The sequence below is a fragment of the Corvus moneduloides genome, chromosome 2, assembly GCF_009650955.1.
Source record: "Corvus moneduloides isolate bCorMon1 chromosome 2, bCorMon1.pri, whole genome shotgun sequence".
Classification (NCBI taxonomy): Eukaryota; Metazoa; Chordata; class Aves; order Passeriformes; family Corvidae; genus Corvus; species Corvus moneduloides.
The window spans coordinates 81,874,726-81,891,021 of NC_045477.1; the positions used below are offsets into that span (position 1 = coordinate 81,874,726).

General features: G+C 35.4%; 1 protein-coding gene across 21 annotated transcripts in view; it reads right to left on the reverse strand.

The window, feature by feature from the left end:
- The window catches only part of DOCK9 (dedicator of cytokinesis 9), a 116,852-nt gene that overhangs the window by 23,552 nt on the left and 77,004 nt on the right, over positions 1–16,296 (reverse strand). For 12 of the 21 annotated variants that reach the window (XM_032100112.1, XM_032100108.1, XM_032100105.1 and 9 more), the window contains exons 28-37: positions 14,723–14,869; positions 13,941–14,024; positions 13,223–13,334; positions 10,207–10,385; positions 9,319–9,435; positions 8,517–8,637; positions 7,775–7,908; positions 4,572–4,686; positions 2,897–2,963; positions 1,090–1,137 (exon numbers count right to left, since the gene is read on the reverse strand). In XM_032100112.1, the coding sequence (XP_031956003.1) occupies positions 1,090–1,137; positions 2,897–2,963; positions 4,572–4,686; positions 7,775–7,908; positions 8,517–8,637; positions 9,319–9,435; positions 10,207–10,385; positions 13,223–13,334; positions 13,941–14,024; positions 14,723–14,869 (1,124 nt within the window). Of the gene's footprint in view, positions 1–1,089; positions 1,138–2,896; positions 2,964–4,571; positions 4,687–6,957; positions 7,132–7,258; positions 7,298–7,774; positions 7,909–8,516; positions 8,638–9,318; positions 9,436–10,206; positions 10,386–13,222; positions 13,335–13,940; positions 14,025–14,722; positions 14,870–16,296 lie in introns of all 21 variants that reach the window. The other 9 variants (XM_032100094.1, XM_032100097.1, XM_032100096.1 and 6 more) reach the window with 2 other exon arrangements.

The window sequence follows — 16,296 nt, forward strand, 5'->3', positions numbered from 1 at the left end:
GTGATATACTTCAGTGTAGTGACAATGTGAAAGACATGAAAGCTACATTTATGGGGAAAATCCACAACACCAGATGATTTCAATAGCTCAACATTTTCAACATTAACATGCAGCACACAGACCAGGTGATCAGTAAACAAAAAGGAAGAGTGGTAGTGCTCTCCACAAACTAGCCAAACAAAGTAGTTGGAAGAATTTTTACAAAAAGCCTGAGAATTATAGACTCCTGTAAATCCAGAGTTTGACATACATTTGAACACAAAGATTACAATCAAAACCTTAAGAAAGCCAGATTTATTTTTGAGTTTTTTTAGGTTATATGAACTTTTTTTTCCCAGAAAAATCTCCAACTAGATAGTCAAGTTTGTAGAAAAAGATTCACATTATCTAAATTAAAACCAAAAAAGCCAACATTATAGTTAGAATGTATAACCATCCAAAGTCAGCAACAACTTTCTCACTGAGTTCAAGAGGGCCAGTATTTTAACCACACCAGTTTAATTATAACTGTATTACCAAATTAACCACTGCGTAAGGCCTAAAGAAGTTGCTATCTTTTACTCCATTAAAAACTACTTTGTATTAAAAAAAAATAATGTAAAGATACTAAAACAATTTGATAAAAGTTTCTGACTCCCACAGATTTTCTTCGGACTTCAAATTTAAAAACAGCAGCGTTGGGATGTTCACTACTCACCTTCAAGTAAAAACACTATATATACAAAATTTCTAAAACATTTCAATTCACATGGTTTTATGGCCAACTGAATAAACAAAACAAATAATAAAATTTCTTTCCCAAAGACATTATTTCAAGGAAAAAATACTGTAAAAGATAGCATTTAAGGGGTGGATTTTAAAGTCATTATTAACAAAACAGCTCACCGATCATTCTAAAACAATACCAGAGTTCCAGACAGGATTCAGATTTGTTAATATAGCAACCAGTTACTTACTTCAAAATCTTATGCATCATTTCACAGTAACTCTTTTACTCGTGCAATTTATTTGTTACAGAGGTTCAAGGCATATTGTACACACTGTCATTATTAGCAAACAAGACAGTGAAATTTAAATTCCACACAGTACCTGGCTATGTATCGTTTTCCCATGTACTGGAACTGATGTAAGCACACCCTGCAGAGAACACAAGTCAGAGAAGCCACACTTAAAACAATCTTTTCTAGATTTATGTACATTGGAATTATTCAACTATTATTGTTAACTTTAAACTCTTACATCATAAAACTACTTTATTTCTCCCATGCTTAAAATTCCCTTCCAGACCCCAAGCCACCCCATGCCAAGAAAAGGTAAACATGGCTCTTCTAAAACCAGTCACAGATGGTTGGTGTTTCTTGGCAAATTGGGAATGACAGCAAAAGGCCCCTAAGGTGCCTCCAGAGCACACCTATCCCAAAGCTCTGAATCCAAACAGCCACTGTGAGTCCAACAGTGACAAGGCAGATGGACTAAATGGTGAAAAAACAAAACACCTTAGAAAACTGTAAACATCAGCTTCAAGTGCTCCATCTTGTACGCATTTTAAATACTTAGAGAAGAAGTGTTTAGTCTCAACTCTCACAGGCAAGATTTCATGATGTGACGTGAGGCTCACAGTCACAGTTATCTACAAATGGACAACAAGCCAGAGCAAGTAACACGAAGGAGGGACGCAAAGAGATAACCAGACATTGCCTATTTACACAAATTCTGTAAATTGTGTGTAAGTGCTCAAAATAAGGGCAAAACGTTTCGCTTCCCCCCCACCCTGGCCTAAACTCACTTGGTTACAGATTGGCTGTTTTTTGTTTTGTTGGGTTTTATTTAAGGTCTCCAGCTTCCAGGATAACAACACAGTTTCTGAAAGAACTATCTTCAAAAGGGAATATGCTTTTATAACAAGATGATGACAAAGACAAATTAACAACGAACATTTTTCATTAAAAGTAATCTATACTACTGGTAAGTGCACAACACTAATGACTAATTAACTAGAAGTCATATTTTCAAATCAAGAGAAGTGGTGTGAGTGGAGGCTGTAATACGGATTTTATTTTACTCTTTTCATACTGTAAGTATTTACTCCAATAATACAAAACACAATGCAACATCCCTTGTTCCTCCAGTAAGATGTTAAAAGTTCTTCTTTAAAGTGTAAAGCCAAAATGAAAGCCAGTTTTCAGGCTCTCTCTTCCCCATGCCAGTTGAGAATGAGGGGAAAGACTGCCTTTCTGTCTCTTCAACTCAGCTCCATTTTTTACTGAGACCTCAAGCAACTTAGCTATCTCCAAACTGCAAAGTCAGAATGGTGTTTGTCTTCCCCAAACCTGTCATTCTGAGCACAAAATAACCTCAATTCGCCTTTCTGATATCTTCTTGTCTTTTAGCTTTTAAGTTTTTCAGATGCAGGATAAGCTGATGATAACAAGTGGTGGACCCATCCTGTATCTCTTCCCTTAGAGAACAGCAGATGACACAGGAGGAATGCTAGGAGCATGGGCTAGGAGCATGGTTCTGAAGTTACGCAATTCTATCAATTTTGCTATGCAACCATATATTTGCTATTTAACAGCTGATGTTGCAAGATGGAATTTAATGCAGAAAGGTAGCAAGACAGTTGGTTCCTCTTTCATGAGCACTGCAATACTCTGAGCACTACTTCTTCAAGAACTTCCTGAGATCCTTTCTGTATAGCCTAATTCCAGAGACTATCATTGAATTGGACAGACATGCAATTGTGGACATCGAATTCAGGACTTCTGAGCAGACCAGGACAGTATTATTAAAAAAAAAAAACCAAAACAAAACCATTTACACATGCTTATATCCACACTCATGTTGTTAACAGAACAGCAAAACATACAGTTGCATGACAAGCACAACAAAAACTTACTCTGTAATAGTGAAAAAGTCCATGAGTTCAGATTTTGTAGCCTTGTTCCAATATGTAAACAACGCGTCTAGGAAAACGAAAAATATTAAAACACAGATTAAAGGCAGCAAACACACAAAAATATTAAATAGAAGAGTTAGCATCAGTTCTTAGTTTTCAGATAATGATGATTCAGAGAATCTAGAAATGGCTTATGGGGTACAGATAACAATTACTATTTGAAGCTTTTCTTAAAGCTAATTATACAAATGCACATATCAATTCTCCAAATGAGTTTCTGCAATATGATGTTAATTAATTAATCCTTAATATTCCCATCCAATTTCATAGTTTAGATAGTAATAGTTGTGTAGTCTGTAGTGCCTATAGCCCTATAACAATTTAAGACTTTACAGTATTTCAGACTGTTAGTCCTATATCCTGCTTCTTTACAGATTGGTCCCAACATTTTTTTTTTTAAATAAATTATTATTTTTTTCTTTTTCTAAATTACAGTATTTTACTACAGATAGTAGTAAACACGTTCCACTTTTTCTTTATGTGCACAATTTTCCAGCATGGCTATGTATGTTCTACAAAGCTTGTAGTTAAGTAGCCAAGACCGGGTTTCTGTCCCCTGGTCTCTAGGTAAAAATGTTCAAAATTAGGTAATGAAGTCAAAGTTATTACAAAGATGTATGAAAAAGTTTATTTGACACTTGTGTTCCAGAATTGAGACCAAAAAAATACCCACTGTGGTTATGTAAACTTAAACTTGAATATCCATGAAATTATGATGACTTTTTATATATTTCAAAGTGTAAAATAGTGAAAAAGCTATTTTTGGGTTTTATTATTGCTTGTAATACAAACATATACAATAAAATCAATGCAATTACATAAAAATGTAATGGAGTGATTGGATATTGAATACTTACTAACCTTCCAATACTCATTGTTGATTAAGTGGTGTAACAAATTAGACTTCATGTACTATATAAACTTGAATTTTAAAAATTAACAACTAAGTAGGCACAGAGAATAAATTAACTATTTTTGACACCGCAAACTGAGGAAGTCAATGTCTTTACCGAAAGGGACTTGGACTTTTTAAAAAATATTAATCACAGAGAGGGATGATTCCAAGATGTTATGATCCCAATAAACAAGTAAGATGTGCCATTCATGCAGTATTTCTATACCTCTGTAACCTTCTGCAGGAAAATATGACTCTCAAAAACTCAATGGATCATCTCACCAACATCCCAAGAGAAAGAAGAAGCACTAATATCCCCATATTCCATAAATGGAAATATATACAGAAATCAAATAATTTAGTTCCTTGTCACACAGCAAGTTCTGCAGAATGGAGGAATGAACTAGCCCAAGACACTTCTACAGAACAACGAAATATTCTTCACCTGTTTTCCAAACCAAACTGTACAATCGCACACAAATACTCACTTTCTTAAAATGTCCTTTAGTTGGCCTCACACTTTGACTAAATAATGAATACTTAATGCTTACAAGGTTTCAGTCAGATTATTTATTTGAGCCATCACACATATTTGTAAAATGCAGCACAGCATGGTACCTACACTTCAAATATTCTGCTGATTTCAAAAAGTTAATGAAATAACAGGAATAAATCCAGCACATTACTTTGAATTTATAAAAAGCAGGAGGAATTACCTACCATCTGACATGCTTCTTAAAATATGAAGGAAACACATGAGCAGACTTTTGATCTCCGCTTGGTCAAGTTTGTCATATCGAACAACAGAACTTCCTAAAGTGCTGCTCTGTTGGTTCTGAAAAGCAAACAGATACATTGTGGCTGAAGAGTTCTTAAACTGATAATAAACTAAATTGTTTTCAATTGCTTTAATAATTCCTGCAACAGAAGAAAGATCTCAGAATGGAGACAAAAATGTTTCATGTAGAGACAGGTCACTAAAACACACATTACACACATGAAGTATACCAAATTAACCCTCTTTGCCTTTGTTTGGTTTTAATTCCTTCTAGGTATAATTTTTTTCCCCCCAGAAGGAGAAGCAGGAGGAAAAGTCACCTAAGAGTGATTATTAATCAAGGTAATTTTACCTAGATGCCCACATTGTAGAAATCAAGCCTGTCCCTTCTACTTAGATTGAATACTTGAACCTCAAGAAAAACATACATGAAGGGCAATAGTATGCACTCTGGAAGATTAACTACCACTAAGTAACTTGCTCTTGTCCTCCCCTCCTCCCCCAACATACAAACAAACAAACCCAAACAAAAGCCAAACCCTCTCCCTCTTTCATTTTTTAATATAATTCCTATACTTCTGGGAAGTTTATCAGCAATCTACAATACTATCATCTGTCCAAAAAGAAAAAAACTGCAATTGGTCTTTCAAAATGTGTCCAACAAACAAAATGGAAAAATGAAAACTGTAAAAATATATAAACTGAACTTTGGGCAAAGACTTACTTGTAAAAGAGTAATTTTCACACAGTCTAATGTTACAAAATCCTCAGTCTGAGGCTTTTATAGATATACTATATAAACATTTGTTTAAAGTATAAATTATGCCCTTTATAGTGCCTAATTCTCACATCCAATATGCCACTTATGCAAATAGAAAATAAACCAGGCATTTAATAACTTTTCTGTAAAGTCAACAGTCTGGTATAATTGATCTGTACAACTCTCACTATAAAAAAATTTCACAAATACAAAGGTAGACTCAAGGGAGAAAAGCACTTGGTTTCACAAACGAAGCAAAAAGTGACAGTACCTCAAGGGTAGAACAACCCTTCCTAGAATACTCCTAACTGAAAGCAGGAGACATACTAATCATGAAGGAACATTTCACAGCAATCACAACCATTGACTGCTGAGCCCTTCAATGCATTATGTTGCATTAAAGAATTGCTGTCCTAAAACAATCTGTGCAAATTTGATACTAGTAAATGTGTAACTCACATACTAGGCATTGAATGGACACACAGTGAAACTGAATGTGAAACTATGATGAATACCAGCCAGAAGTTACTGTAATTTAGGAGGACGTGGACACCTCTATGAGCCTGATTACTGCAGATTCTAAAGACCTCAAAAACTGTTTATCTTTGAAATATCTCTGGTGAACAAGGAGGTGATACTCTACAGCTTTTTGGATACTATAACAGCTCAGGCAATTAATGGGTGACAGAGCAGAAACAGAATTTGAGTTTCCTAGACTTTCAGAAACTGCTGAGAGCACTAGATAATATTCCCACTAAGACTGTTGAACATCTACATGGATAAAACTTGGACTATAGCTACTCAGAAGCTTAGTTTAAAATGTCAATGTTAAACAATGCTAAATTTTTAAAATGTTAAAAATGTCAATAACCTATAAAGCATGCACATATTGAAATGGAAACTGATATACTTCCAGTCTATTCTGATTCCACAAGCATAATGCTACAGATTACTCTGAAAGAAAATTAGAACAAAAACATGGCTCCCCACTAATGATATCAAGCAATAAGCAAAAACTTGGAGATAACATGCACTGAACAACTGATCTACTAGAAAGAAAGTTCAGAAAGCAACAAATAAGAAGCCAGGACTAAGTATTTGGGGAAAATATTAACAGCATGCAAAACATACATCCTGTGTTACCTAAATTGGCAGACCAGAGCAGAATTTTCAAAGGATGTTGACTCCTTTGAAAACCCTTTTACTCGGTGAAATCACTACACATTAGTAATTAACAACATGACAACTAAGTAAGAGATGAAAGCATTGCCATTTAGCAACAGTGTATACCAAGATATTTCTTTATTACCTTGGTCAATAACAAAGAAGATCTTTTAGTTCTATTAAAGACCCCAAGACTCAAATTCTGCAGATATTTAAACTGATTGGATTTTTTATACTTAAACTAGATCATGTGCATGTGCTCCAGGTTTGACATTTAAACATATTTTACATGGTTAAATTGCATATATTGTGTTTGAGATTCAACTGTTGCAAAGAAGCGGCAAAACTACTGACCACACACTTCACTCAGAAGCTTAACTATACCAAGCACAAAAACCAGATACTTCTTGTAACTGAAGAGAGAAAGTAGTATGCAAAATTTTCTCTGGCAAAGCTGGGATTGTCAGAAGTGAAAAATCCATAGTAACACGGTTTTTCTTTGGAGGGTGAGAATTTTCTTCTTCTTCTCCATTTGGGCGCAAAGCATGAGCAGAGTGCCTTCTGAGAAGCTTCTCTCTCTGCCACACGAAGGCATGTCAGAGTCAAGGGGAAAAAGTTAACATGCTGTGACTTGCACAACAAGAGCTAAGAAAATGAAACGTTGATCAGTATCGACACAAACTCTAGAAAGACAGGACTGAATACCTCATAGCTACTGCAGGCAGAGCTCCCAATTTGTAACAGCTTTAAAGTGAAATGATTTAGAAAAAGTCAAACTAACATAAAAGAAATCACCCAGAGAAAGCACAACAACTATTGTTTCAACATTTTAAAAATGCTAAGTATATTGTGCATAGAAAGTGATGGAGTGATGCTCTCCACAGAATCTAACAAGCTGCTCCAACTAGAATTCAGTCTTCTCAAACAAAATTTGATACACTTCATCTAGTGCCTTTCTGTAGCAAAGGAAAAAACAACTGCTTGCTTATGTCTCTAAACTGAAAATCTGTTTGCATTTTCAGTCAAACAGCTCAATAAATGCAATGCAAAAGGAGTTCACAGGATAACTATATTGCAAAAGAAAGACTTATATAAAATACTGCTTTAAAGTTATTCTAGAAAGCCCATTCACAGAGATCAGACAAGTTAACTCCTATGAGACTTAGGATGAAATTTTAGGAATACACTTTTGGGGTTTATTTGGTTTGTTTTTCTTTTTACCTTGTCAAGGGAATTGCTCTTGTCACTGTGTCTTTCTGGGAGACTGTTTCCTGAGTCTGTACTTATAAGAGAGCCTCTTGAGTCAGCACTCCTCACACTGTTAATATTTGGAGTTGATGTGGTGTATGGAGAAGCTAAAAAAAAAAACAAACCACAAACCCAAACAATATAAAAATCTCAAACAATACATAAAAGTCATGCCACAGTTTAATCAGGCCTTTAAAACCCCCATATATTTTTTAAGAAGGCAAATAATTCCATTTAGTTACTTTTAATGAAGACAAACTTACTCTAGAATTTCAGCAAAGTATACATGTAAGTACATACACACAGACCTATGTACAACTATGTAGATACACGCATAAAAAACATATGTAGCAATACATACACACTTTCATGAAGAAGCATGTCTATTTAAATAAAATCCTTTCCCATTTTTTGTCTCTTTACTATCACCTTTGACAGGGAAAAAAGCAGCCCTTCTCCAGAAAATAGCTTTATTTTCATATAGAAGAGCAAACCCCAAAAGATCCCAAAAGACAGATTGCATGCACAGACTGAAATCTGACCCATGCTGAGCACTTGACTCCATTAGGTTCTGTTGATGAAAGAAGCAGTAACATTCCACTGTACATGCAGAAAGCAACCAAAGTTGGACACACAGCATTTATTTCTGGCAACTAATGAAAAATTAAACCAGCTGCTCTTTAATTATTTTATTTTACTTTTTTGATGTGCTTACCAATGCCAGAGATAACACCAAATAGATCTTTAGGAAGATTGTTATCCAGTGTATTTCCTGATTTTTGTGGTGTTACTAACTGACTTGCAGTTGGCAAAATCTGTGCATCATCCTTTGTACTCTGTTTGGAAAAGAGAGGAAAATGTGATTATTTTCCTGCATTATGGACTTAGTGAATATGGCACATCTTCTAGAGAAATATTTGTTATGTACTTCTTCCTTAAATTTTAATTTCTATTAAATATGCTCAAAAGAATGGAATGAGATGTTCACATATTTGCACAGGCTTGGGATACCCTAAAACTTAAGACACCTCAGGAAACATTGAAGAAATGAGTATTCAACTGAATTTCAAACACTATAAAACAGATATTTCAAGAAGACTTTTATTTCAAACACCCAAATATTTCTGTTGTTGGAAGCGTTTTGGAGAATTTTTTTCTTAATATCACACGGAACACAACAAGATACAGACAAAAGTAAAATTCATGAATAATTAAATCTTAGATTCAATAATTGTGTGCAACCATATCAATATATAACCTTCACCAATCACGTATTAATTAATTTTCCTGCACTACAGCTCTTTCAAAATCACTCTCCTTTAGGGTTAAATTCTTCTCTAATTTCTAGAAATTAACAATCTTTTTGTGGTCCATTTGTTTCAATATTGGACTGACTTGAAGAATTCTGAACCTTATAAAGCTCCTTCTTTGCCAGGAGTATGCAGTGTTTCATATATATGTTACCAATAAATTATTATAAAAACAATTCAGAATACCAAATAGAAATTGTCACTCACATTGCTGGAAGGGTTAACAGGAAATGGAGACACATCTTTCACATTGATCCGCTGAACATTTTCTATGAGCAGACCAAAGAGTGGCAAATACATAGTGGCTATTCTTGCTTGATGGCCCTAAATAGAGTTTAACAGTTCATTTAAAAATTACAGTTTTAATTTTTAATCACCAATTAGTTTTAACCTATTCACTCCTAAATTACAAAAAAAAAGCACTTAATAAATATTTTCCAAGCCAGAGCCCACAATTCACAACTTCATAAATGGCAAAGGCAGTGATCACTGTATTTAATTCCAATTTATAGAAACTTGGTAAATTTTATTTACTGTCTCAATTTATTTACTGTCTCAATTGATGTGATTTCAGCTAAGACTAAACAAGTAAATTAATATTATGTTAGCTTGATAAATTAATGATACCTTCCATTACAATTTTTTTTGCTTCTCCACAGCACCACCAATGTTAAAAAAAGCCAGAAAATTAAAAATCACTCAAAATTTACCACCATGAATTGTAGTTTTCTTATACTCATTTCACAAATAATAGATGATGGAAGGACATCTGCCAAATATTAAGAGCTACTATTTAATGAAATGAAGAGCTTAAAACACACTTGTAAAAATCTAATTACTTTAAGCACAGCAGTTAGATTACACTATGCTGAAACGCCAACCCACATATGAATATATTAAAAGGTGCTTTGTCATTTCATTCAGTAAGAAGATGGAATTTGAAGATTGATTTTGATACAATTTTCACCACAGTCTGAGCAGAAATAGTTTTGCTGCAAATTAACAAGGGTTTGGTCTGTGAAAGAAAAAAACTTTCTGCATGTGTGCACACCTAATCTCCATTATTTTGTACTACTAGCATAGCAATACACTTACCCTGGTAGCGTATCTATCATCAAAAGAATGCTTTATCATCAAATTCTTGAGCACACTAATGGCAATCTGCCGCACATCTCTGAACTCTTGTAAGGCATTGCCCACCTCCCTTAGAAGCAGTCCAACCAAGAAGTGATTTTTACAGAATTCATCAGTTAATGAATAGTCCAGGTGAAGGTCTGGAAGTAAAATACAAGTTCCACATAAGGAATGGTTTTATTTAATCAATTTATCAATCAACTTAGGGCTGAAGTAAAACACAGCACACCAGACACAGCAAAGTCAATCTGGTCCCTCTTCAAAGTACTTTTTGTGTAATAAAAGAATCCAGTTCATTTATGTATTGGATTTATGACATCTTAAGAGAAACTTCAGCTTGAAGGGCTCATTATTAGAATGTCCATATATTTACAGTGTCAGCTGAGGAGGTGTACAAGAGTTTCTCATGTTCACTGTCATTGCTCAATACAGTAATCAAAAACCAGATACTAATCTCAAAGCAGTTTCATTTTCCAAAGAACTCTCAGTAAGGGAATCCCTTAAGTCAGAAAGAAGCATATCTGAGGCAGCACAGACATTATACAGACATTCTACAGGCTTTCTTGTAACTCACTTAAGAGCCAACCACATCACCTGAGATATCTTTTGCTCAACACAGCAAAACAGAGCCAGAAACATTTCTGATAAAGGTCTTCTTTCCTGGCTGAACTCCTAGTTCCCAGGGAGCAGCATTTTACACTGTTCTTTATTGTGCAATCACAAACACTGTCTTCTCCGGTTTTGCTGCTTTTTTAGGTTCCCTAAGCCAACAGCTCATAGTCTCTTTTCTATGAAAATATTTATGCAGTATTATTATCCAAGACACTCCCAAAGGCTGAAAAGCCAAAGACAGAAAGAAGTTCTAAGCAGCTGTTTAGCTTGTGGTCTCAAATCTTGCTATATCTTGTTCAACCATGATGAAAGTGTTAATTAGTTATACTCAACTTTACTAACATGGCAGAGTCTGCTGAATAAGTATTTCAGAAAAAAATTAACCTATTCTACAAAAATATGTTAGGCAGGTTTACTTGTTACTTGTGAAAGTACCCGCCTTGCCTCTGTTTAGTGATTTCTGCTGTAGTTCAGTGCCTGGAAGAAATTAATGTGTCTTCACAGCCACAAATGCAATAGTTAACATATTACTTGTTTTGGCACAAGGCTGGATGTACCAGGAACCCAACTGGGCTACACAGGACTTTCATGACTGAGCTCCTACACACACACACACACAAAAAAAAAAAAGACTCACAAAGTGGAAGCCAGAACAAGCTACAAAAGAGGAATATAGAAGCATTGATCAAGTATTCAGGGAGAGTGCCAGGAAAGCCAAAGCTCAGCTGCAGCTGAAACTGGAAATGGACATCAAGAGCAACAAGATGTTTTACCACGACATTAACATTAAACCACCAAATAAGGAAAACACGGGGTATTTGCTAAATGGGAGCTGTGATTTAGAGACAGTGGGCTTGGGTAAGGCTGAAGTACTCCGTAACTTTGTTACTTTATCCTTTGCTGCCATGATTCCCAGGCCTTAACAGTCCAGACACTATCTTCAAGAAAGAGAATTATCACCAGTGTATAAGGATCAGGTCAGGGATCTCCTGAGAGACCTCCAGTCATGCAAATCCACACCACCAGATGAGATGCTGAGAGAGTTAACTGATACCATTGGAAGATCACTCACTATCACCTTTGTTAAGCCATGGTGAAGCCATTTTTCAGCAAGTGAAGAAGAGTGTGACTGGGAATGGGCAAAATTTACCCAGGGCAAATCATGTTTTAAGACTGGTAAACCTGTTTGTTTTAAGGGGAGAATAGCCAATGTCAACATGGTCATTGTATCCAAACTGGGACGTTTCAGTCTAGGTGAAGAGACACCCAAAAGTGAAAAATAGCTACATGGATCACTGGGCTCAAAGGCTGGAGGTTAACGGTTTGTACCCTACTTGGAGACAGCTGCAAGAGGATTTTCCCAAGGACTATCCTACCTAATACTACTTCATCAATGACCTGAACAAGGAGATGGAGTATATCCTCATGAAGCTTGTGGATGGGCACAGTCCATATGCTCAAAGGGCAGAGCTGCATTTCAGAATAATCTAGATTCTACAGAAACGGCAATTAAATTCCACTAGGAAAAATGCAAAACTCTGCACCTGGGATGGACAAACTTCCTGCAATGGCACCAGCTGTGGAAGGACTAGCTTGGGATTAGCTCTGATGAAAAACACCTAGTGGTCAAGATGGACTGTAGCTTCAACAGGAGTTATCAAGGCACCCTGGCAGCAGTGAAGGCTATCAGCATACTGGGCTCTATCAGCAAGGTCATAGCCAGGATATCCAGGCAAGTGTTTATTCCCCTTTACTTGGCATTGCTTAGACATATCTGTAATACTGTGTGTGGTGTTTGGGCCTCCTAGTACATGACAATTCTGGAGTGAGTTCAGTGAAGAACCACTAAGGTACTTAAAAGGCTGGAGCACATGTCCCGTCAGAAGAAACGGGGGGAACTGAGCTTGTTTCATCTAGAAAAAGGAAGGCCTGGCATGATCAAAGCAGGAAACTGGGCTACAGACCTAATCAAGTCCCTTTAAATCTGAATGGATATATGAAAAGAAGTAAAAAGCACCCCAAGTCTCACCCCGCACACCTTCCTACAGGAGTGTTGCAGGCTTCCATAGCTAGTGAATTAAAAGCTAACTCATGGAAGAAAAAAAGCAGCAAACTTAGTATAACATAGCAGGAAAGGGAGGCAGAGTAAAGGATGTAATTTACCATGTCTTTCTTTGGAAAGATTACTCTGCTGACTAAACACTTCCTTTAACTTTCAATGAAAGGATTAAAACTTTAGACGTCTATTTAACAATTTCAAGCTTTCCATCATCTCACAGACCTGATGAGTTACACAACGTACACATCTAATAATAAAAAGCTGACATATAAGAAATATGCCATACACTACTTTGGAAGAATTTACCTTGGTATCTCTGAACTCTGCCTTTTCCAAAAGGCATTGGTAGATTCAAAGGTATGTAGTGCTCATGATTGCAGACTACACGAAGAAATTCAAATTTGAACTCAAAAAGAGTCTGCAAAAATAAAGTATAAATTAAACAACCGTGCAGTGATTTGAATAATATATTAAAAACAACTTTCTAACACAAGAGCATCTGATTCATGTCAGTCTTGCACTATGATGGATACAGACCTGTCAAAGTTCCACATGTCAGCACAAAATAAATCCAGAATAACTCGTACTTAACAACTGGTTCTATTGCCTGTTCCCATTGTCCAAAGTTTACTACCCTATTATGTATTGATGTAAGAAAAGTTTGGACACACAGCAGAAATTCTTTGCCATCTGATACCTGCTATCACCACTCCAGTAAGTGTAGCTTAATTCAATATCAAGTCTTCTAACTTGAGACTTCACGCACTCATGCATAAAATTTCTGCTTAGTGCTGCACCCCCTAACCCACCACTGTTGTGATTCACATGCTCTAGGGTGGTATTGCACCAGAAGATGGGAATCAAAATATGAAAAAGTGGATTGATGGAAAAAAAATGCTCTAGGCACAGAGCAGAGACATCTAACGTAACCGGGGAAATGTCTGAAGACTTAATGCAGGACTCTATCCTCGTGTATCAAGAAGAGACAACACTTAAAAATAGCTTGTTTAAAAACACTGAGTACCTTTGGATCTCCTGGGGCAAAGCAGCTGATGTAGTTATTGATTTGCTTGAAAACAAAGCCTCTATCCATAAAAGTGAAGCACCTCTGGGGAGAACAAATAAAACCAAGATAGAATTGATTTACTACTGTGTCCACATTCAGTAACTATATTTCTGTATTTAATAAGTTTATTTTCCAAACACATTATTGACATTTCAGTTTGAATATAAAAATCAATAAAACAAGCAAACTAAATATATGTGTACATAAATGAATACCAAATTTTCCCTTAAGAGTGCTGAACTTAAACAAATCACAAATAAAAAGCAGTTTGAAAAGAACTCTATCTTGACAGAAATTAAAATGTCATGCCACTAGAAGTTTTATCTACCATTTTATTTCCCATCCTTTTTTCTCCCTTGGAGATATTATTGGCTGAAAAATGAAAGACACTGAAAGTCTGTCTACATAAAATGCATGCAAATGAAGCACTACTGAAAACTTTTCCAGGATTTGCAGGCAACCCAGATGATACTCTTAAAGGAAAAAAAAAAATTCAAAATACATTTTGACTAAAATATAAATTAATTTCTTAAAATACCAAATTTCTGAATGGATGTCATCTTGATTACAGAAGATGCAAATTATACTTCAATGCATTTTAATGTGGACATAAAATCATATTTAAAAGGCATTATGCATATTCAGCTTTATATGAGTTGGCTTTAAGATTCTCTAAAATCCACGCAGAAGCAATATTATTGAAAAAATAACCAGAGAGTCCAAATCTCTTGTGTACCTACTTTTATAAAGGCAGCAAGGCTATGGTTTGCATTTTTTGAAGCCTCTGGATTGTCTCTGTACTTCTGAGTGATGTGTGGCATTAGCATATTAACAACCGTTTCCACTGCATGATGAAAGGAGGCAGAGAATCTCTGGTTTCTTAACAGCTAGAAATGAATTCAGATGCAATATTTAATATAGTTTATAACACTAGAATATATCAGAAAAATTACTTTAGATAACATATAGATAATCTGGCAGGGAGAGAGGAAACAGTTTTCAAACCTTCTCATTTTCTAGGGGGAGAAGGAGCATTTGTTTAAAAGAAAATATTATAACATCCACTAGCATCTATTACTGAAATTCAAGCAAGGCAGTCTTTGATGACCACACCACATGTATAAAAGCTTCTAAGTATAATGCATTGATATTGTTCTATACTGCAATAAACAACATAAGTTTAAGAATAAGAGGGAATCTCTTAATTTTACCCATCTTCCTTTCCAAAGCAGACACCAGCTGATTCACATATAATAACTGCATTATCAGACAGTCTTTTCTGTCTTGAAAAAAAACCCAGTTTTTGCTGTTCTTCAACTATCTTGGTAATAACTCCTTTGCCTTTCACCATTGAAGAAATTGTCATCCATGCTTCTTTCTTTCTCTTAATCCTCAGGAACTTCAAAATCCCAGTTCTTCAGGCTTCAGAATCTTACTCTCTGTGTTTATAAGTTTCCGCAATCAGAACTCTTTTCTCTTACTTTTTGGTAGTTTGCCAATTGGCTTAAAAGATTTCCTCTTCTTTCATAATTTCCTTCTTTCCACTCACCACCTGTATTACCTTCATCAATGAATCTCCACACTCTGACCAATATTGGTCAGTAAGTGCTCTTCAGCATTTTGGCACTGCAGAGTCTCTTTTATTTCTCTGCCTCTTACAACCTTTACCAAAGGTTCTGCCTCTTGTCTGAAGGGACTTAATGACATATGGTGTGAGGCTGACAACATTGACAAAAATTGTTTCAATTGTATGGTCATTCTGTCTTTTCTCTTTGAAAACTGAAATCAAAACATCCATGTGGTCTAAGTACTTTTATTTAAATAGTTCTCTGAATGACATTAAATGCAACACTCCTAGACAGAACAAGTCACTATCGAGGCCCTGCATACATCAATGATTACATAATTTGCTCCCTTTGTGTTTGAATTTTGCTCCAAAACCTCCAGCTCTAGTTTTAAAAAAATGAAAAAATAGACAGTAAGGCTGAAAAGGATCCTTTTATAAATATAAACACTACTCATCCATGAAATAACAAATAAGAACTAAAGATTGTGTTTGTGGGTATACCCGTGTCCTACAATGCCCTCGTAGCTCAGTCTTTGTTGAACAGTAATTAAACATAATTCTTGCTATAGAAATAATTTTGCTGCATAGAGAAATGCATCTTTTTATCAGATCTCATAAGCAGGAAATATCTGAGTGCATGTTGCATTTATTACATTATCTAGTAAGACAGAAAAAAATCTAGCTAAATAATTTATTTTATATTTAAGGGGCTTGTAAATCAAGACACAGCGTTCAGGGTGGGAATAC